We start from the raw sequence: 23,070 nt of genomic DNA, 5'->3' as shown, positions 1-23,070 counted from the left end.
TAAAGCTGTAGGGGAAGCCACATTTGTAATAAAAACAATGATGTCACAGCTCCGAGGCCAGGGGTTATAAAGCATTGCAAACAGCATATTAGACGGTAGTTAATAAGGAGCAATTCTAACTTAATGAACATTGAACAAACTTCATTGAGTACTGACTCACCTCTGTATTTGCCTTGTTTGCATGTGGTGCATTAGCCAGAGGGGGATTTTTATAGGTGTTAGAAGACTGCTGTCAGGATTATAATCCCCTCTCTGCAGGTGTGACACATTTACTGACTAATGGAACACAAAATACTACTAATGGAGCTGGCTAAGTGCTCAGATATGCTGGCATCACCGTGAGTGTTCAAACGGCATGCAATATATATCATCATATATATCAACGTTATTGTGTTTGTATCGAACGCATCTGTGTGGGGGCGGAAGAAGAAAAAAAAGACAACACGAAGTTGAAACCTTCTCTCCATCTATAATTTATTTGAATCAGCTTTTAGCAAACACATAGTAGTTCAAATCCATACAGATTCAAAAGGCAGAAACATCATTGAAACAAGATGTTTGTGCATTTATGTTACATCAGCTGGAAGGCCTCACTCTCATTGCCCTCATTTATTCTTCTTTCAGCATTGGCAATACATTAAACTCAAATCAACAATGCAGATAGCATCGGAGATCATGAATGACAAATACAAGAATTTATGTACAGTAAATAAACAAAAAGACCAATGTGTCTATTATAAACCCATTTTACGATGTAATGGCAGTACAAACACAGTAGAATGTTCTTTATCCCCCAAACTTAAGACTTCCAAGCTTACCGTTCTACAAAGAAGTGAGCAGAAGCCTTGCAAAAATAGATGCTTTTTATTTTGCAGCAATGATTGGGGTATCCTTGTTTGAATATGAATTTCAAAATGCCTATGCATGCATATTTCATATTTTGGCTGAGCACTGATTCTTGATATCACTCCCAGTCAAAGTTCAACTGAATCTCTCATCAAGTCTTTAATTAAAACACACATTACTGCAGGGTTTTTCTTCACAACTAATATTAATTTATATAAGGAAATATATATTCTAGGAAGAACAATGAATTGATGATCCACACAGGACACCACCATTCAAAAACAATGCACTTTTAGAAATGTGTCTATTATATTAAATTAAAACACAACAATCTGTCTTCTCTGTGTTAAAATGATGTCACTTGGTGACAAGTTTTTCATGATTAGAATTGTCTTTCTAATCAATATGGCACTGCGTTATGCAAACACACACACGTGTAAAATCTGCTTGCTAATGTGACTAAAAATGGACGGCGGTGATGCTTGGCTGTAAAACACTGAAAAGAATGAAACGTTCAGATGGAGCAAGACATTATTTTCTGCCTTATCCAATGTGGGCTAATTGCATTTCGCCGCGTCAGGCGCCAAATCCACTCAGTAATATTGCCACAGGCAACACGAGAAAGTTGATGAAGTTGAATAAAATTGCAACAGGCAGCAGCTGTTAAGTAATTCAGAGACAGAAGTGAGGACATTTGCAGCATCTAACGGAATGAAATGTATCTGGAGTTTAGTGTTTTTGTTTGAGCTCAAAGTCCATCATAAATACTATTCACACATGTCAGACAGGACATAATTTCAGCAAAAGCTGTCATTATTTGAGCCTACTTAATCAAACGCACAATTTATTCTCGTATCACTCAAAACATTTTCATAGGGCAGCATAAAATACACGACTAATGTAAACCACAGGCATTGTGGTCAGTAAGAAAATAAAGCGGAAATAAAAAAAGAATGCATGGACTCTACGACACATTAGTGATGTATATATATATATATATATATATATATATATATATATATATATATTTCTATACAGATTATTTATATATGAATAATTCCTTTATTGACCCTCATAATGTTGCAACATATGCAAGTTGCTCAAACGTATATTAAAGAACCCGACCCACCCGTTAATAAACCGCTATAATTTCTTTATCGGACATTGAGCAATCCTAAAAGAGACAGACTCTCCTGGAGCACAGCTGTTTTCAATTATATTACAGTATTATGTTACAATTATTATGTTTTCTGTAATCAAGTGCAAAATGTAAAAAGAGCTTGCTTTAGAAAACAACATTCAGAGAGAGAGAGAGAGAAAAGAAAAAAAGAAAAAGAATACAGAAATTGACAGAACAGTATCCGACAGGTATTATTTAAAATTGGCGTAGTCTGAGAAAATGTCCACAAAATCCTGAACCACTCGGTAGCAGAAGTCGTATTGCTCCTGGAAGGAAAAGCAGAAGGGGAAGCGTTACTGTGCATATATGTGCAGAAAGGATTCCAAACACAAATGTGTATAAGCTGCACAAAAAAGGTTTGATATGATCTGGTTTCCCACCCACCACGGTCTGAACCATGTGTGGCCGCTGCATGCGTAAACTCTTGACAGTCTGAAAAACGTCCAGGAGGCCTTCAGCTTTCACCCTCTCCAGAATGTTGCTGAGGGCAATGAAGGTGCCCGTCCGACCCGCACCGGCACTGAAACATGAAGGACGACACCATCAGCAGCCGCATAATGGGAAAGTGGGAAACGGTAGTAGGACAAGGACGTTTAAAATTCAAACCGCTTCTCGGTTTCTTCACAATAATGCTGCAATGAAACTCTTGTAATTCTTTGCAGCACATCCTCTTTTTTTTTCTTCTCCCCCCCCCCCCTTTCTCTCCAGTTGAATGAAAAAGTTTGCAAGAGAAAAGGTGACCTTTGTGTAATAGTCCTAATAATTATCCTCACTTAAAGAGAGGCTAATCCAAATGCTAACACTAATCAGTTTGGAAGCTCAGTGTTTGACTGAGTCAATGTTTACAGTGACGGTGGGATGGAGAAAGGAAGACGGGGAGGGGGGGTGGGGAGCGAGAGTGATGTGCGATTCGGAAGAGAAGTGTAGAGAGACGTTGGGGATTGCAAGCGGGTTAGCCCCGTTTCCCAGGGGCAGGGAAAAAGCTTTAAAAAGCCCTTCTTAGACAAGTGGTGATGAAGGAATAGAAGAGAGTGATGACACCATTTCCTGTCGTTAGCTCATCTTATCAGATTAATCATAGTGGGAGTCAGAGGAGATTTCACTTTGAGAGGTTTTAATTGACTGTGAATCAGTGGATTGGATCAATCCCACAGGGGGGCACGCTGCTTTAGAATCACTTCACCTGAAGCTAGGTTCTGATCAAAGCTTTCACAGCTAAGTCTTTATAAAGGGATCACATAAGTGGTTTAGGCAGAGAACACCAGGTCTACTGAGGCAAAATGTAGAATTGACTATAACAGACTTGGAGGAAAGCAAAAAAATAAATGTATCTGTAAAAAATGTCATTCGTGCTAATATCACCATGAGAGATTCAGGTTATCGGGACGATAAACGCGCAGTGGAAATGAAAGGGGTTGAATTAACAATATGCGTGGACGGACACATTATTCCGTTATTTACCGGATAGAATTTTCATCTGAGGATGTCGCATTACGCTGCAGAATTTGTCAAACTGAAGTTCCTCACCTGCAGTGCACAATTATGGGACGGTTTCCAGACTGCTGCTGCTGCCTCTGCACGGCGGCAATGATGTCAATCATCCCTCTTCCCTCGGCTGGTATTCCGATCTCAGGCCATCCGTGGAAGTGGAAGTGTCGGACATGTTGTGATTGCTTTTCCTGGTGAGATGGAGAGCGTACTGTGTTATTTTAAAAACAGCTACAAAATGGTCTATTTAAGTCCATTTCATGAACTTTTAACAGCACAACACAAACAGGGAGGCGAATATGTCAATTTAAAATGTATATTTTACTGCTTTTAAAATGTGATAATAAGACGGTACGCACTGGTCTGTAGGTGAGCACCATGTCTTTGAGAGTGAAGGTTTCACACTGCGTATCTCCAGTCAGCTCCACAGTATAATCTCCAAATGTTACACTGCCCTCTGATGGCCAATACTGGAAACACTTTTCCTAGTTGGATAGGTCAGATGGAAATACAATTAGACTTCATTTTGACCGATTTATGTCCCATTCTCGTTTTTATATTTTCAGAGTGCACCACAAAAACAAATGTAAAACGATTAAATACATACGCAGACTGTCAGGAATAAGAAGTAAGTAAAATATGAGTAATGTTATAATAATAACAGAATACAAAAAAAGATGGTTTAAATGTGCAACTCAAGCACCATACTGTACCTGCTCCCTCTCTTTGAGTTCGGTGAGTATAACGATTGAATGACACCTCCACTCCCACACCATCCTCCAGAAGTCCTCCACTGTGTGAGACAGTGGGCCCTGGGTTGCGATAAAATAGTCCTTCTGCCTGTAGCCCTGCAGGGCAGATCATCCAGTAAACAACACATGCGAGTGCAGCAAACATAATATTTTGCATTGTTTGTAAAGGAAACAATGAGCTTTATATATATTTCTATGGGAAATCTATAGAGGAGGTCGTGAGGGAGTGCTTACATCAATAAAGGAGGCATTGATGTAGTCGGTGAACTCCTGTCCTCTTCTCACTGAGAGTATTACTCGGTTGAAATCATCTGCAAAAGAAAAAAGGCAAATGAAACTTTCCACAAGTGATTCCTAATAAAATAAAAGTTTGAAGAGGCTGATGGAAATACAATTTTAAAAAACAGTGAAGTAAAACTTTATCCGTGTTAATAAGGCAAAAATATGCCATAACCTATATCAGTTTTCACTATAACACGTTGTAGCCAGGCTTTCCATTTCCTCACTTCTCCCTACTTTAAGGCATGATACAAGCCCCATTTAAATGCCATTGATCACACAGACATGGTCTGATTAGCCAGATATCTGTGTACGCCATCTATAAAATCACCAGCAGTGGGATACTTTGATGTTTCTTGGATGTGATGTATTATGAAAGTGTTCGGAGTATCAGAGAAGTCCTTACACGGAATGATCTGAAGCACACGGTTCTTCTTCATGTTGGCAGGAAGGTTCCCAGTTCTCATGTTCTCCTTCATTATGCGGACGTTGGTCAGCTTCTGAGGGGAGGAGGAAACACTCTCGGATTGACATGATCCAAAAGTTTTGTTTTCACCAATGCAGAGCAGTACAATGCTTGTCGATATGGTAAGACAGACAAAAAAAAAAGATTACAAATTTTAAAAAAAACACAAGAGGCTGGAAAAAACATTTTGCATTCGTGAAAGGAGATGAAGATGAAGAAGAATAACAAGAAGAAGAAGAGGCGATCGGTAATAATTCCATTTAGTGTGTAGAGAACGGTGAGTAGCAAAAAGGAGAATGTTTCATCAAGCCATGGTACATCCTACGTGGCAGATGGTGATGGCTTATGAAGTGCTGGTTGATTCAAAGCCTTGTGTTTGTGTGTTACTACTGCCAAGAGTGACACCCTGGGCAGGTTTATAAAAAAAAATTTTTTTTTTAATGAAAATATATTTATGCAGGGAACAGGGTGATGGGGACGATTAATTACTGTCACGAGTGAGCTGCTGTCTTCCTACCCTGAACTCCTCTTCCAGGCCCAGCCTGTCGTGGGGAGCTCTGGTGTTGTGAAGCCTCTGCAGATGGCCCTCCAGAGAGCACACATCTAGCTCTGTGTCTCCATACAGATAGTACTCCAACAGAGCCTGGTAGATGAAGGAGTACTGCATCTGAGGAGGAAGATGGAGGAAGTCAAGGAGACGAAGGACGTAGAAGTGGTAGCTTTAGTTTGCCAAACTATTTCCTTCCATTCTCGTTTTTATATATCACAGACGTGGTTGTTTTCCCCACGTCCTTGCTTCGTTTCTGCCCGCGACTCGAGCAGCGAGTTGAGCTGTCAGTCCAAGGTACCACAGGTCGTGGAGAGGGTCAACACTTACATCTGTCTGGATGAGCTGACAGCGCTGTTCCCGTATTCTGCTCACAGAGCCGAAGACATCCACCCTCTGTTCCATGTGCATCATGTCGATCATGCTGTCAATGACAATGAACGTCCCCGTCCTCCCCACCCCGGCACTGCGGAGACACGGAACGAGAAGAAGGCACGAGGTCTTCTCTGTCACAAAGTGTGGCTGCAAAACGTGTCAATAACTGGCATTGTACAAACAGGACCACGGTAGAAACACACAATTACAGAATAATGGGCACGGTATATTAATAAATTTGAAAAAGAAAAAAAACAAAAACGCTTTTGCATCCTTGTTTGTACATGCTTTGCCTTTCTTCCTAACAAAGACGTCAATTGTGGAGAGCCTCAAGCATGTGTAAAAGTGCTTCACCTCTGGAGCCCAAACACACTCCTAATAGATTTACAAGGGTCATTCCAGCAGACGGCACCACTGGGAGCGGAGCTGGGATTCCACAGCGGGGTGTGGAAGCCTTCTCAATGGGCCCCATTCAAGAGCAACAGTCCCTGAGCACCTGTTGCAGCCGTTGCTACAATCGGCCGATGATTTCTTTGTCGAGGCTTCACACCGATTGGGCCGGCAAAAACATATGCCAGACAATACGTATTGATGCTTCACATTTGACCTACAATAAATGTTAATTTCTAACACAATGGAACTTTATGAAACGACAGCATATATTAACTCTATTTAACATAACATGATTATTTTATAAATAACCTTTAACCTCTTATTCCCCAAAGAAATACAAAATAATTATTCTGACAAAGAACTGGTGCTTTTTCACATATTTCAGTAATGTTCATATAGATTTATGAACTTATTCCTTAATAATTACTTAAAATCAACTCTTATGCTATTATAGCTCATCTTCTGGCTGGCTGGCTTCATACTACACATTTTACCTGCAGTGCACAACAATGGGTCCAGCATAGGATGGATTGACAGCCTTGACCTTCTTGAGGAATTTCAGCATTCCGATGGGTGAGAATGGCACCCCGAAATCTGGCCAGCTAGTGAAGTGGAGCTGGGTGACCAGCCGCGGAGCTCGTGGACCATCGCTGCCCTGCTGTGAAGTCAAAACCCGTTCATGAATAATGGTCACCGCGCCGACCAGATCAGTTTTTCAAATGCCTTTTACCGATGGGAAAAAGAATCCTCAAATTAACGGAAACATTTGAGCAAAAAAAAAAAAAAACTTGTAATTTTGCTACTTGTGATGGAATATGATTATTAAACATGTGTACTGGTTTGCCTGTGACTGGCTCTCGTGTCGCATGAACGCTCTCTCAAGAGATCGTTATTCTCTTGAAAAACGTGGTTGTTCTGTGTTCAGAGAGCTGAATGTGAAAGCGCTCGGTCTGTTCGGCTTGTACCGCGGCGCTGCGGCACCGTTTCCACAGAGCCAGAGAGGATCTCTGCACTCCTCTGGCTTCAAATGGAACAAGGGAACAAAGTGAATTTTGCAATCTGAAGGCTTCTCGATACAACGAGATGGCGCCCTACTCGGCAGTAAAAAAAAAACACAGGCTGAGAAGTACAGATACTGTGTGAAGGCCTAAAGATGAGACATTTGTACAGTGTTTTCTCTTTGTTAAATACACCTACATATTGATAGTTTCACGCAGTCCATTGCATACATCCTTTAATAATATTCCTTAATGTGTTTCCATACTGGTTTTCATTTTGCATCCTATTATAGCCTTCTCAAATTTCTCCACGGGGAACATTACTTTTTTACACCATCTTAATAATGCTTTGTTTCATGTTTAATTTTTAATGAGAATCTAGCTATTATGATTATAGTTTTTTCGAGCAATTAACCAGTATATTAGGGACAATATTGAAAAAGCACACTATTATTTTCAGAGCACGTCTCGATAAAAGCATTATTTATGTTGCTCTTAGCTCGTTTTGGGGATAAATGTTTCCTACTTCCTGCTGTTCGGTATAATTACATTTCTGCTGATGTGCTGTGAGGTTGTGAGTTTGAAAATATAGTGATTCAATGCTGATAACGAGCTTTAAAAATGCATCCCTTATTAAAATCATTAACATTCTGATATGTAGATCCACGTGCTTTACTTACATATTGAACACCGAATTTTCTGATAGTGTAGTCCACCAGGACAGTGAAGTCCTCCATCGCCACCCTGACGTTCCCGTACATCCAGCAGCCTTTTTCTGGCCAATACTGGTAACATTTGTCCTTGTAAAAGGGAATAAAAACAATAAAAAGGGGTCACTCTTTGAACTAGAATACATGCACGTCTTATAAAAGAACACATGTTGGTATTATTCTTTAAAAGTACAAATCAAACTGCTTGTAAATCACCATCCATTGTGTATATCGTGTGTGTGCAACGAAATGTGTACTTAACGTGTGTGTGTTTCACAATCCAATCCAAAAGGCAATCATAGAGACTTTGTGCGAACTCTGTCAGTCAATACGATCCTCACGGTGACGTTTCGACTCATTAACTACATTCTCAGACTAATTATCATGAAGCCTCTTAGGATCTTATCAACAATTATTCCGCCATTGATCCCCAATGCCTCTATTCTGCCCTATCAAACCTGCAGTTGAGCTCTCAATTGATCATCCCTTTGAGGCTGAATTTGATGCGATGCTAAGTAATCTGCTGGGTGACACTTTGTATAGATTATCAGTTGGGGAAAGGGTCAAACAAATTATGCCCATGACTTTGGGTCATGCGAATACAAAAGGGCTTCACAAATGGTGCACCGGAGCCATATAGATTGCAGAGGTTTATTCTATAACACGCAGCCCTACTTATAACATGAATGCAGAGGGAGACCAACCTCTTTCCTTTCCTTCAGATTTGTCAGCATCACTATAGTTGCTGTTTTCTGTTCCCAAATCATCCGCCAGAAGTCGGCCAGTGTTTCGTGCTTTGGGCCTGAAGCAAAACAAAGGGAATGGTATTAAAAAATCTGTCGTGGACAAAATTGCTTTAATACTAAACCGAGCTAAAAGGCACAATTTACCTTGAGCTGCAATGAATTTGTTCTTCTCTTTAAAACCCTGTGTGAAAAAACAAACAAAAACAGGATTAATAATAATAATGTATTAAGAAATCAATCATCTGCAATAAAACCTTACTTGCAACTGAGACTCACATCGATGTAAGATGCATTTATGTAGTCTGAACACATGTGTCCATCAAGATGACTTAACAACACTCTTGAATGATCATCTGTGGAAGAGAGAAGGGGGAAAAAAAGGTTAAATTAAGTCGTTTTTCATTTTTCACCTTTCCTGACGGTTTCGAGATCAATAAAACAGCAAGTCTAAAGGTTACATTAATATTGTCTGCTGCAGAATATAGATCCTCACTCACATGGTAAAATGTTTGGGTATCTGTTTTTCTCTCTGTTGTGCTCTCTGCTCGCCTCCTCAAAGGACCCGTGGTGGTAGTAACAGGGCAGCGACTATAAAAGAAAGAACCCCCCCCCAATTCTCATGAGATACAAATAAAGCCATGGGTACACAGCCTTCTAACATAACATTTTATTACTATTTTTCTGTGCTTGTAGGACAAAGGTCTCAGTCAGACTGTCGAGCAAAGTCCACACAAACTCATGCTCACGTTGAACTCCTCTCTGAAGAGCTTGCCATCGTCGGCCGAGCGTATCCGGTACTCCTCCTCCAGCGAGTCCAGAGGGATGGGGAAGTACCTCTTGGATGGCGAGGGAGATCTGGGAAGGAGGACCACTGTCTGCTCTCCTGTGTTTTAAGGAATATATGGCGGTCAGACAGCTAATGTTTCCCAACAGAGAACATTACAAGCTCTCATAGCACCTGCAAAAACAAGCCTGATGGCCATTAAGATTTCCTACTTTTGTGGGTACATGACAGAAATGATTTCTTGAGTCATAAACATGCTGCTGCTGCACAAAACTATCTTAACTCAGAATGTGGCCTTTCCGTTAATTTATTTATTTTCTACTTGAAGTGAAAGATTATACGGCTCCCTACGTGCTCGGGAAAAAAACAAAGGGCCTTCAAAACCGTTCCAGGCTACCTCGGACTTCAGACCGTGAAACGTTCCTACTCTATAAAGAATGTAAACCTACACTTACACTAAAAAGAAATAAAAAAGTTAAAGGCTGCATTATATTTTCATGCACTTGTGGTTATATTAAGTACAGCACAACAGTACCTTGTTCCTCCAAGAAGCCATTTGGAAGCTTTTTATCCACCGAGGTAACGAGAGCTTTCCGGTGGTTTTTGAACCTGCAGTAATGACCGAGTGAGAAGCAGAGAAAGCAAAACCATCAGAGAACATGAAGGGCAGATATCTGTGTTGAGACTAATAAAGGCCAACTACTACGTCGAGAACAGAGCTTGTAAGCACATAACCTGAGTAAACAACAAATACCAACATCAACCATCTGAGGGAGGCAAAGCTGTTTCTCCTCATGCCGTCATCAGGAAAAGCTCATTCACTGAGCTGGCTGGTCAGTGAATGAGTGTCTGTGACCTGACCTGAACGAGCTATTTTTCTTTGCTGTCTTACTTGAGGTGCAGCTGTTTACCCATAAGCCACTGCTCACCGCCTGTTTTCAAACCACCCCCACCCAATGCCCTGACCCGACACACTCACTCTCATGCTCACACACGCTGAAAGGCAGAGACTCCCTTTAAGACACACACGTGAATGTGTGTGTGTGTGTGTGTGTGTGTGGGGGGGGGGGGGGGGGGGGGCTTTGTTCACCTCAGACAGTAGATTGTCAGCAAGACAAAGATGATAAGAAGCAGGGATATGACCAGTGTTGAGGGCAGCACATGATCGCCCTGATGGGTGGGGTTTCCTGAAGAGAACACAGTGATCATGATAGAATTAGTCTCCCAATAGAGTGAAACAAATGGATAATATGAGGTGTAGTTTGATGAAGCGTGTTCATTTGTGAGCTTTGAGGTGCTGATAGGCAGATTTTCTACCTTTAGTCGTTTCCAATCTTTGACCCAGCGAACAGTTGCTCGCTGCCGTCAACAATCTTTTCATCTAACTTTTAGCAAGAAAGCAAATACGCATATTTTCGAATTTTGAAAGTATTCCTTTCAAGCAAGATGATGTCATATTTTTTTTGAATGCTTACCAATGTAGCCACAACTGATGGGACAGGTATAAAAGAGTCGAATGCAATAAATGTCTAAAATGTACAAACATTAGCCACCGTAGGTACGGTAAAGCAGAAAAATATCTGAACGTATCAAAGTGTGCAAGAGTGTGATTTCATGCAAATAAATTTAGCTTTTCATGCGTTAATGATGTAAATTCATATCATCAAGAATTAAGTAATTGCAACAATTACCTGCAGTTTGGTTCTCATGAGATGAATTATTCACAGCGATAGAGATCCCAATCAGAAACAACACCATTGTCACTGTGGATAAAAAGAAAAAAAAACACAATAGTTACTTAAAACATGAAGAAAAAAAGAAAAGAAAAATCAAACCATGTATTTCTTCACAAAGTCCACTAGAAGGCGCCTCATCAATAGGAAATGCATCTGCAGCCTGCTGGAGCGTGCAGAGGGCAGAACGGGAGCGCTCCGCTTTGATGAGGCTTGAGAGTGATGTCTGTCTCTCTGCTGAGCAGTTAAAGTCCTTGTGGGAAATCTGCTCGCAGTCTTGTCCTGCCAGGCTGACTTGAAAGAGCAGCGGCATATCAAATAACCTAATATTCAGACATCAAACCAGAGAGGAGGCTTTAACCCTCAGGTGACAGTAACCGTATCCCCCGTGGACTCTGTGGATTTGACACTCGAGTTCAGCTCAACGTAGTATTTGTCAGAAGCCATCTCATTTCGCTGCGTTGTCTTTCATGTACAGCACTGTGAAGACCGGCAAAGCGTCCCTGCACAGTGACAATGTGACATGCACGCCGCTCCTCAAAGTCGTGGCTGCTTTTAAATACAGTGGACATACTGTTAATGTGCTTTTTATTTCCTCCCCAGAGTAATAGTGAGATTAATAAACATGGCTTAAACAGAGCGTAAATATTAGCATATGTATACTGGTTATACAGTGTTGTTCCCTTTTTTCTCCCTCCCTCACACTGCTTGTCTTTCCCTCCATCTACGGTGAAATCTCATTTTATTCACAACCACTTTCTCCCTTTTTTCTGTTTTATTTTATCGCTGGAAGCCATCAGTGATTTATTTGGGGCAGTGCTTTGTGAGTGTCTTTCCAAAAAGGAAAAGGATATGTCAAGTTACTCACAACGACACCAGAATTAAAAACTACTCCGACACATTATCCTTGTGTCTTATTATCTTTAAAAATGTAGCTGCCAATTTCTCCAAACTCAGATGCATTCCCGCCCCCCCCGCCCCCGCCCTCCAGATGAGCGGGTAAGAAATCACAGAATAAATTGGGCAAATGGCACAAATCTGCCTAAATGGCTTGGATGGAATAAATGAGCGGTGCAAGAAGTGAGTGTCCTAATTTATCCTCTGTTCAGAGTCCCCTCCTCGTTATGGAGGCCACAAGACTGGATGGAATAATTCATTGTGTCAATTTAGTTCATCCAGAAATGGGTCATCTAGGGGCCTAATTTGTGATGTTTGAGAGATTTTCTTGCACATAACCCCAGGGGGCTTCATATAAGTATATCTCCCAAAGCTTTTGGAGGAAACTCAGACACATAATGCTCTAACAATGTGCTCCAAACAAAATTGATGTTGAAACTTATAAAGTATTATTGGGCGACAAATTAGGGGGCTCTGCGTTTTCAACATTATACAGTCTTTCTCTGCAGTAATAGACAGGACAGCAGCAAGTATGCTGACATGCATGCACACATGCGTTTTTTCACAATATTTAATCAAGGTGGCACCAGCTGGACACAACTCCTTTTATTTAAAGTATTCAATATGTCTATTTTTATACTAACGATCATTGGACAAGCACATCAGATTCCCTTTACACCCATGTAACACACACACACACACACACACACACACACACACACACACACACACACACACACACACACACACACTTTTGTTACTTCACATGTGTGCGTGCCTGCACATACGTCCCACAGCCAAAGGCTCTGTGTCGCATATGTGCCGCACTCTGGTGGACGAGCCAATTCTCTCCCCAGTGTTAACAAGCCGACAGTGTCGGCACCTGTTCCCCACTCTAGCCCACTGGGCAAGTCACACTCACTCAAACACTCACACAGACACACCAGACACACAGACCCACAGACACACATCCTCCAGCTCGACGCTGCTAGGCATGCTGTGCGTGTGGGTCACTGCTCAGGTCGCTGCATAGCCGTCATCTCCTGGCAGCTACAGTATATACGGCATTCAGCCAGGATGTAAATGAACATGCAAAAAAAAAAAACATACCAAATGCACTGTCACTTTAAATAAAAAATACATTTATAAAAGATAACTCAGATATAGACTGAATATTTTCCTGGATAAAACTAAAATACGATAGATACATTATGTAGTGCAGTGTGGCCCTCTGACCAACGGAGGGAATTGACAACACAATTTGAAAGCAGAGCATGGGAATGCACCATTACCAGTGTGGCTACATATTAGTTGATTTATGTAACACACTTATTGTCAATTTATATAAAAGCGTCGGCCAAATGAGTGGAATGTTTCACTTTTCTTTTTAAAGACCAAAAGGTAACCAGATTTTGTGTGTTCTTTATTTTTTTTGTAGGTCTTGAGAAGGTCTTCAGTGTCAAGGAAAGAAAAGAAAAAAGTATTTCATTATAAAAAATATGTAGCTCTTCAGGTAAGCCTTGCATTGTTAATGAAGTAGGTGAGGAACCAGCAGTTGATTGACAGGACCTACACTATTGCATCTTATTAAAACGCAAAGTCTGCATAATATATCCTAATGAAACTTGCCATGACTCATGACACATTTTTCATTATGGCTCATTCCATTTACAATACACTATTTATATATCTTAATTAGCATATGACATCATCTGACCCTGAAAGGATTTGCTGGAGAGACCCAATTTAAACAAGGAAAAAAATAATACCTTATTATAATTGGCCTTGCCATCCCCACCAGCTATTGCATCATTCCATATCCCTGCTTTCCTGTCTGTTTAATGAAATACTAACAACAAGGTGATAACTTCAACCCCCTGCACCTGCTTCACATAAATGTTCACAGGGAATCAAATTATACTGCATCAGTTGAGTTGGGAGTGCAGAAGCAAATCATCCCATCCATGCATGACGCAATGCTAACATTCAAAATGCATCACGTGCCGGTGGAACCTTGAGGGTAATGTTTCATATTTTGAGCAGTAATATGCATCGTTCAACATCGATCCGCTTTGTTTTTTTGTGAACAGAGACGAGATGAAGATCGGCATTAAATGAGACAGATGTAAAGAAACTTTACATCTGTCAAATTCCAAGACTCACAGCACCCTAAAATGAATCCGTTCTGCTTCACTTCAACATCTCCCTCACCTGAGCTCTCGCATGAAGACGAGACTCAGAAAATAGACTTCAGAGACGGAAACACTAACTCCAGAAATACTTCGTCAGAGTTGTATTTTGTTCAGAATTCTAAATACGGTATTAAAACAGTCATATGACTCCATGCTGACCTCCTAGCCTTAGTTAAACATCTCATATAAATAATGGAATATATGCACATTTCACTGAATACAATATATGTCTAGTTTCCTGCAAGCTTCTGCATGCTTTTTCAACACATCGCTACCAATAAAAGTTTATTATCTTCATAATGATAGCTTTAAATTAATATCTTATTAGATGCTATTAGATCCACTGGTAGTTGCAGTAGCTTCAAGGTGATTTGTGTAATATTCCGTCTCTGTTGATCTGCGAAACATTCATAAGAGTGCATACTGATTTCTGTACAATGAATTGCAGCCATGCATTTGTGGATGTTCTATTTCAGCTCCCCAGCCAGGAATCTCGATGAGTCGCTGGCTCAGCAATCCTACTTTACATCTTATTCTAAAACCATCTATGGATGAAACATGGAGAAGGCAATGGTTCCACATTTACCAAGGCGCTGCAATGTGATGCCAATGGGAACCAGCTGGCAACTATGATGGTCACTTTTTTTTCTTCTTAAAGATACACTGTCAATCATGCATGTTTCACATTAGTACTTGGCCCTGTTAAAAAAGGATCAAGCACTAAAATCAGTCTTTTGCTTTTATACTACATTTACACAAGTGCTCTGTTAATGAAAACTCTAACTGAACCCTAAATCCCTGCTGGATTTAACGTTCAGTCTATCCATTATCTTTTGTTGTTTTATATTGTACAGCAGTGAGTTCATGAAGCCTCTATTTAACACCACATCTAGCCCTTAGCAAAGCCAACAGATTAGTTAGATGTCATCTTATCATTTTTAATGACATGATATTGTGAACGTAGGTAAAATTATCTTCTGTGCACTTCCATTTACTACACAGGGCAACGTGATGCTCAGCACAGTGCAACAAAACTAGACTAAGAGTCAACGTTCAGACAGACATTATTTCAGCTAAAAGCTAAATCAACATGAACAAGGTGAACATGCTAGTGTCCAGAAGATACCGTTTAAACATGTATATATGAATATCACTTAGATGGATGGTAGTCTGAGTTATAATAAAAAGGTAACGCGATTTCTCTTTACAGGTGCATCTCAAACAGAAACCAAATATATTAAATCATGTCTCAGATACTTCATTAATCAATACAGCCTCAAGAAGAAAGATCCACATGTTGTGCTTGGCACAAAATGGATGGCATGTCTACACAAAAAAAAGATAAAAGTTAGTTTTTTTTTGTTTCTAGGGAGAGGAGGAACAAAGAGTATACCAGAAACAGCCATTGTCAAGTGCCAAGAAAAAAGGATGGGACGAGAGCATAAACACATGTCAGTAAAGTTTTGCAGCAGACAGGAGAAGAAAGACGAGAGGAGATGAGACGAGAGGGGAGAGGAGTTGGAGCTGGAGAAGATAAATGTCTAGATTCTGGGTTCAGAGATAACAGCCATATTAGTAGACATCCTTAGCACGCAAAGGCCGTAAAAATGATGAAGCTGGAAAGTTACTACTATATCTTCAAATGCACTTTGCGAAATATGTCATACATGAGGTAAGCTTTGCAACGTGGCTGCCTTTAAAAAATACGTCACACATAATACCGAACACTGGGAATCTATGTTTATCTCATCTTCTCAACCCTGTTTACATGTCTCCGAACACCAACTGCTGCATAGTTAAGGTCAAAGGAATCAATCTAGAAAGGAGACACTGTGATTATTAGATTATTTCCCATTAATGGATTGGATTTCAAATTGATTGCGTGAAACAGAATTGACCTGATCTGTGGTCAGATGGATTAATGAAAGACTTACACTTGCAAACAAAGCCAGGTGTGATCCGGTATCAGTTGACTCGTCGGTCCATCGCGGCCATGTGATCCTAGTTCCTTTCTTGGTTGGATTTATTGAGGTTTTCTACCCTCAGTCCTCCTCACATCCTCAGATAGCGACGATAGTGCTGGAGGAAGAGATGACTGAGGTAGATCGCTTTGAAAGCTTTCGATTGGGATCAAGGCACAGAGGATCATGGGAACCTGACAAATTAAGCAAAAGACAATAGTAAGTAATGGTTAAAAGTTCAACCACACCCAAATACTATTCTACTTGCGTCATTGTTAAGCCATTTAAAAAAAAAAAAAAAAAGCCTGATTTTCTTTGACTCGCTAATTGGCGCTGACTCAAAGAAAACAACCTTGTAATGCATGAATAGACAACATGAGATAAGTGGGAGTTTGCATCTGTGCACATCATGTCAGAGAATGACTGCACTGCATTTAGTCAACTGGGTGTGGACATACAATCATATGTACTGTACATGCTGAACGTGTGTGTACCGTTTACTGAAACATCCTCTGTTGCAACTTGCAGAACCCACTGTTGCGAAGCAAAAACATTAACAAGCTCTGGAACCAACCATGCAAGACTAATTGTACCCAAATTAGTCTTCCCAGAGTGTGTGTGTGGTGCACATGAGGAGCACACACGCACCACTTGCTTGTAACAATATAATTGTAAGAACCAGCTTCTAACTTAATAACAGTGACAGAAGAATGGTGTTCAAAAACATTGTCCAATTAAAAAAAAAGGTACCACTCGACATGTTTCTGGATCTGTCCGCGAATAGGACCGTACAAGGAAAACATTGCATGAAATATGTTGCAATTATTTCTTCATTATTTGCACAAAGACTTGACTGTGGTGTTATTCTATCACCTCGCTTGGATCCGAGACAGAAAGCGGGCCCCCCCGTTGGCCTTCACTCCTACGCTCCCAGAGTCCCACTACCCACAGGTGTGACACACAAAGCCATACGCTGTGACCCTGCGGAGCAGAAAGCAGAGGAGAAGAGGTGAATGAGTTACTAGACCCCAGCTGGGCAAGCTTACTCAGTCAGAGCCGGGAAGAGGAAAATGAATGAACACGGTATGGAAAACACCTTGTTTCCTCATACTGTGGGAGCTGTGCTCAACTTTTCCAAATGTTGCAACGTCTTGGGCATGGAACCAAAAATATGTTTGCCATTAAAAGAACCAACTTTAACCTAAAGACTATAAACCTTAGGAAAAAAAGGTCCATAAATCAGGCTTTAAAATGTGCATTTGCACTTGCGAAACACAGGATTAAGTTTCTCTCAATTGTTAGAAACAAAGCCAGGGTTCACTGTAATGAGCTCATGAATTTACCCACCCATCACACTTCATTCAGCTAGCGAGTATACTTATTTTTGGCTTGGTTTATGGACCTTTAATAATGATGATTTACTGTTGGTATCACTTGGTATCACTTTAAAAAAAAGGTTAAATTCTGAGCTTTCATAAAAGTGTAATCGGTCTGATACTTAAGGCACAGTTGAGCTTTTCCAAAAGTCTACTATTTTTGTTTGAATTATGCTATATCTTAGCACTGTGAAAAGGTACAAACTCACAGACACGAACATTGAAAATTTTAATATTCCCATTGTAAATATACTGTGAGTATTCAAGAAATTGATCCATTCCATCCAATTGTGTGTCAGAAGGTGGATCCAAACGCAGGAGACTACAGGCAACAGCCACATGGAGAAGGTTCAGTGCAGATAAGAGGAACTGAACAGCTCATGAGAAAATCAATGAACCAACTAAAACCCAGAACTGAAAGCTAGGACATACACACTAATCTGACAAGAGCATGACGTGCAGGTGCAGCGATGGGCAGAGAAGCCCAGATGGAAATGGTGCTGATTGGCCCTTTTCACAGCAGCCATTAAACATGTCATTGCAGAGTAAACACAGGTGTAATTAATAACTTTAATTATGGCCTATTCCATTGTGGGCCCGAATGTTGGCTGACTGGAATGGCTGACAGACCATTAAAAAGGGGGCAATCATTATTTGATCAATCACACCTGTGTTTACTTTACTACCCCTGTAAAATGGACCAATAGGTGACAAGGGACACGAGCTGATTGGCTGGGTAGAAATAACGAGGCTAATTCAGAGCAGGTGTTTAGGTGGGCAAAAGAAGGGAAAGCTGAAAACAGAAATCAACCTTCAGTTCAAGCCTGTAGTCATTCTGCGGTAATAAGCTAAGCTAAATTTAAATTAATGTTTCAGCCAGTCTGTTTACTTGCCTGTGATATACATCACATCATGAATATATGACAGCCACATCACACTTAGAAAATGCAAAGTTCCTAATTAATGCAGCAGTTATCTTGATTTGTAGTCCTTAGTGAGAGTGAGGGCCAAAAACCATTATGTAACTCAAGAGCGTCTTTAAAAAAAAAAGAAGGTTATCCTTGCCAAAATAAACACCCATATCTTTCAAACTGCACTGATGTTAATTTATTAATATTCCTGGAATTGCCAAAGCTCCTCCTATACCACAGAAGACGCTGTACAGGTGTTTTCCCAGGCTGTGTAGCATTTGACCAGCTTGAAGTGTTCCTTCAAGGTAACATGTCTCAAATATGGCAACACTTAGCTCCAATTTTTCTGATTCTAACAGCAGTAACGAGTGCTTTTATTCTGCATGTAGAACTTGTGAATGTAGGCGTGACAAAAAAAAGCTCATATGCCTTGTGACCAGACCCGCAAACATACATTTTGTTACTGAATCTGTCAATCGGGGATGAATCACAGTGTAAGCATGGAGAAATGATGCTGTTCCCTGGATGTGAGCACTTTTCAGCTCCCAGGTTGAGCTCCATGCTAGTTGTAGCAATAGCTAGTTGTAGCAAAACCGGCTCGTTTTTAAATGGTTAAGAAAAGTTTTGTTACAAAGCAGAGGTACGACAATTTTAATAGAAAATAGATAATGTGCTACACCGAAGCAATAATACGCTTTGAAGAATTAGGCTAGGCTTCTTGCAATGGTATTATATTATCAAGCCTGAGCTAAATGTGTAAAATAAGCCAAGATATTACTACATTTCACTTGCGTAAATCTCATTTGGGAGACTTTCATGAAACCATGCTCGTCTTTTCACACAGAGTATTGTTCTCCTTTCAGCCCTCCACATTCAGTCCTCAGAAGAAGGAGACATGCTCACGGCATTCGATTACTGCAGGCACAAGCGCTTCCTTTCTGTGCCGCTCGGCCTATCGACTAAGAGGGGAAACATGCAGGCCATTAAAGTTTTATGGGAGTGCAGTCATCACCCAGCACTCTGTGGTTCGATCATTAATTCATAGCAAAACAGGCACTAAGACACTAAGTACTATAGCTAAGCGCGACTGTGAGGTAAAATTCTATCTTTTGATTACATAATAAAGAATTAAATATATACTATTGTCTTTTTTTAAAACAATTTTAATTGTCATTTGCATTTCAATTTGAAATCCATGCACAGCTCTTCACACGCCCCACTTATTCAATGACTTTAATGAATCTAGCTATTCACATGCTGCATTCCTGACACATAAATCCAATAATTGAAGGCAGCTACCTAGCGCACGTGGTTTCCTGAGATGATAAATCCACAGTTTCATATGTAATGGGGTAAACGACTAGGCCTTCAGACAGCATGGATATAGAAGTAACCTTCATTCAAGATGCTTAATGTTAAAAGCAGGCTGAGGCTGTGTTTTGTCAGTCAGTGTGCACAAGCTCAGATTGAGTTATCTATATATTTGTATATTTGATTCAATTTGCGAGGTTTACGGCTGAAAACTTGCCTGGACAACAATACAAAATGCTGCTTTTTAGAGCATGAGATAAAGATTTACCACGCTGAAAAAACGTGACACCATTGTGTCTTTTGCTAACTTAAATGCATTAAAAGACCCTTCTTAGCGCTCAACATTTGCCACTTAGAGACTTCCTATAACTTCTGACAAGAGCCCTGAACCTTACATGACTAGTCTACTGAGCATGTCAGATGCTGAGCCTCGGACACCCACACTTAGAAATAAGTGGTTATTGCCGGGGGAAATAGCGGAGGAATATTATCTTCATGCCCTCATATCGGAGGATGAGTAGAGTAATCTCCAAACTCAAGTTTGAGGACTTTGAAAATGACACTTCTGGGGCACAGTGTAGGTCAACCGGGGACAAGAGATAATAATCATTGCAGTTACAGCTTCACCACTCGTTCTATGGCAGCTCAACCAATGATAACTGTCTGTCCCTGTCAATAGAGTCCAGTATAAGTGGAATGAAACTGAACCGTGGAACAAGCAAACAGTGCTACAGCAGTCCAATCATGACTGCTACGTATTTAAATATATGAAGTAAACACATTGTTAGGTGTTATACTTTAAACTCTGTTGGGGCTTCAGTCAAACTTGAATTCTCTGACTCAAATAGATGCCGTGCATTAATGCAACACGATAAACAAGACTGGAGTCAGAGGATACTGTAAATGCAAGCAAGAAACATTTTGTTCAACGAGGTTGTGATAATGCAGTGGACGTTTATATTTAATAAAATGTGTGTGTTTTGGGTGTACAGTAGTGTCTGAAGATTGTTAAGGAGCACAGTTGCATACAGAAGGAACACAGTCGGTACCTCTCTCCTCTTACACTGGTCAGTGCACACATGCTGACATAGTGCCTAGAATGAAACACAATCCTTATTTGCAAGAACACACATCTTGTTTCGGTGACAATCAGTAGAAATTGTGACAGACAAAGAAGGCAACAGTGACGAGTCACACAGTTCATATCAGGAGACTATGAAGGATAATTACCCGGGCACCTAATGGAGAATGTATTAGCTCAAATTAACCTCGGATTAGCCCACATGACTGAATGTCCCATGTCCCAAAGAAAGGTAATGTTGAAACATGAATCAGTTTGGATCAAAACTTTCCCACACACTGCAAATCCTCTCTGGCTTAAATATTTCTGCATGAAGCATAAACTCTCCACAACATCTTCATCTGTATGAGTGCACTTAAACATGACGCTAAACAATTGAAATAGCAAACTCTATGGTAAAGTGTGCCGTGACTGCTTGTTTGAGAATTGAGACGCATCATAAGACTTCCACTTAAATGTCTCAACTTGTAAAGCAGTCACTCTCACACTGATATTACTGGTAATCTTCTCACCTCCACACCCTCATCTCCCCCCAACTGCTCTTTCTCCTTTCAGCCCAGGTGTGCATCACTCACCTCTCACCTGATGACACCATTGAAGCACTGAATTAGCTTTGATGGCCGTCATGTGATAAAGCATCAATGGCAACCTCTGAATTATCCCCCGAGCAGATGGACGTCATTTTATGAAAGATATATCATCTGGACTCAACAATGACGCGTGTCTTTCTATGGGCTGTTGTCGTATCAGTGTCCTGTGTTCATCTGTCAAACGTGTGCCACTCACAGCTATATGCTCAACCACTTCAAAACATATAGCATCATTCTCACCCGAGGATATTGAAAAGTCATCATCGAGAAATTAATCTTTAATTAGCGTGTGTCTAACTTTAGCTCATGTATTCCCCAAGTGAAAAATATGTGGGCGATGTAGCCCAACTTTCAGACCACGGATGAGCAACCTAAAATTAATTTCATCTTTAATCAGGTCATTCAATCAGGGATGAAACTGAAGGTGGAGTTATTGTGAATTGCGAATATTTACAATTCGTGTGTGGATACATATGGCACTTCCACCGTTTTCCCATACTGAAACCATTATGGCATATCATACTATGTGTACTTGTGTGATCCAGATTCATGGGTCAGTCATTGTCATTAGTGCCACAATAAAAAAATGTACACATACGATAGACTGAGAGGATGTGTGGAATGTGTATTTTATTTTGAAGCCAAAAAATAGACCTTCATAGACCTTTGCTTCCAAATCAAATGTCTTTGGTTGAAGACAGCCGTGCCTTAAGAAGTAGTAAGTTATATTATAAAACAGCCCGTATTGTGTAAACTATAGCATCCAGGATGCTTGTTGAGTATGCACTGTACAGGCCTGTCTACGAGGCTGCATGTGTACTCGCACACCTTTCCTGTCTAGACTAGTGAGGATGCTGCAAACCCAATGCGACACTTCCCCATCAAATGGGATCGACACAACAATTTATCAGATGTCTCTACCTTGAAGGGAACACACACACACAAACAAAAATATTGGAAGAAGAGACGATAATCCCGTGATGGAGCATCTTGGGGGTCGCGAGGCGTGTGGATTTGCTCCACTAACCCATATTTACTGTCGGTCCATGTTGTCTGTGTTCAGGAATGGCAGCGGAGACAGAATAGAAACAACCGGTGCCCATAGCCTGCATGCTGCTTCCCCGTCTCTAGAGATCTGTGATGGCTGAAGCATGTTCTGCTTTTCGCGAAATGCAGTGTGGTCTTATTGCGATGGAGACGCATGGAGGCTAATACACCCCATCTACGCTAGAGTAGGCCTGCATGGGAAGGTTTTATTTTTTTATTTTTTTGAACGACAGAAAACAGTCGATGTCTCCCCATAAATACGCGATATGTTTTTTTTCAGTTGTCGTCCCCCCTTCTTACCGTGGTACTCTGCGATGACCTCGCCTCACACGGCGCAGCTTGCGGATGATGTCGGCTCTTCCTGCGCGGACCCGACGCCTGTCTCTCGTGTTACGTCCTTTGGAGAA

At 40.7% G+C, this 23,070-nt stretch overlaps 1 protein-coding gene across 1 annotated transcript; it reads right to left on the bottom strand.

Moving 5' to 3' along the window:
* Window positions 1-2,102: 2,102 nt before the first annotated feature.
* LOC117744029 (receptor-type tyrosine-protein phosphatase epsilon-like) lies at window positions 2,103-23,050 on the bottom strand. Its single transcript, XM_034552085.1, has 22 exons — window positions 22,964-23,050; window positions 17,221-17,328; window positions 16,321-16,541; window positions 11,256-11,327; window positions 10,655-10,751; window positions 10,100-10,173; window positions 9,527-9,663; window positions 9,278-9,368; window positions 9,057-9,133; window positions 8,925-8,961; window positions 8,739-8,836; window positions 8,005-8,124; window positions 6,821-6,984; window positions 5,889-6,024; window positions 5,529-5,678; window positions 4,952-5,045; window positions 4,501-4,577; window positions 4,228-4,362; window positions 3,874-3,999; window positions 3,554-3,705; window positions 2,411-2,546; window positions 2,103-2,292 (listed from the first exon to the last, which is right to left on the bottom strand). Exons 4-22 carry the CDS (start codon window positions 11,320-11,322, stop codon window positions 2,218-2,220), a joined length of 2,043 nt encoding a protein of 680 aa, XP_034407976.1. The 5' UTR covers window positions 11,323-11,327; window positions 16,321-16,541; window positions 17,221-17,328; window positions 22,964-23,050; the 3' UTR covers window positions 2,103-2,217.
* Window positions 23,051-23,070: the final 20 nt, after the last annotated feature.

The sequence above is a fragment of the Cyclopterus lumpus genome, chromosome 15 (assembly GCF_009769545.1).
Source record: "Cyclopterus lumpus isolate fCycLum1 chromosome 15, fCycLum1.pri, whole genome shotgun sequence".
In the NCBI taxonomy this organism is placed as follows: Eukaryota; Metazoa; Chordata; class Actinopteri; order Perciformes; family Cyclopteridae; genus Cyclopterus; species Cyclopterus lumpus.
This window is presented reverse-complemented; position numbering and strand designations above follow the sequence as displayed.

Excerpts from the sequence above, each read along its gene's own strand:
- LOC117744029 (XM_034552085.1), bottom strand. The coding sequence starts at position 11,322 with ATGGTGTTGTTTCTGATTGGGATCTCTATCGCTGTGAATAATTCATCT. Across the intron at positions 8,125-8,738 it reads ATCTGAAGGAAAGGAAAGAG|GACAAATGTTACCAGTATTG; the intron begins GTTGGTCTCCCT and ends CCCTTTTACAAG. Across the intron at positions 4,578-4,951 it reads TGTGCTTCAGATCATTCCGT|ATGATTTCAACCGAGTAATA; the intron begins GTAAGGACTTCT and ends TTTCTTTTGCAG.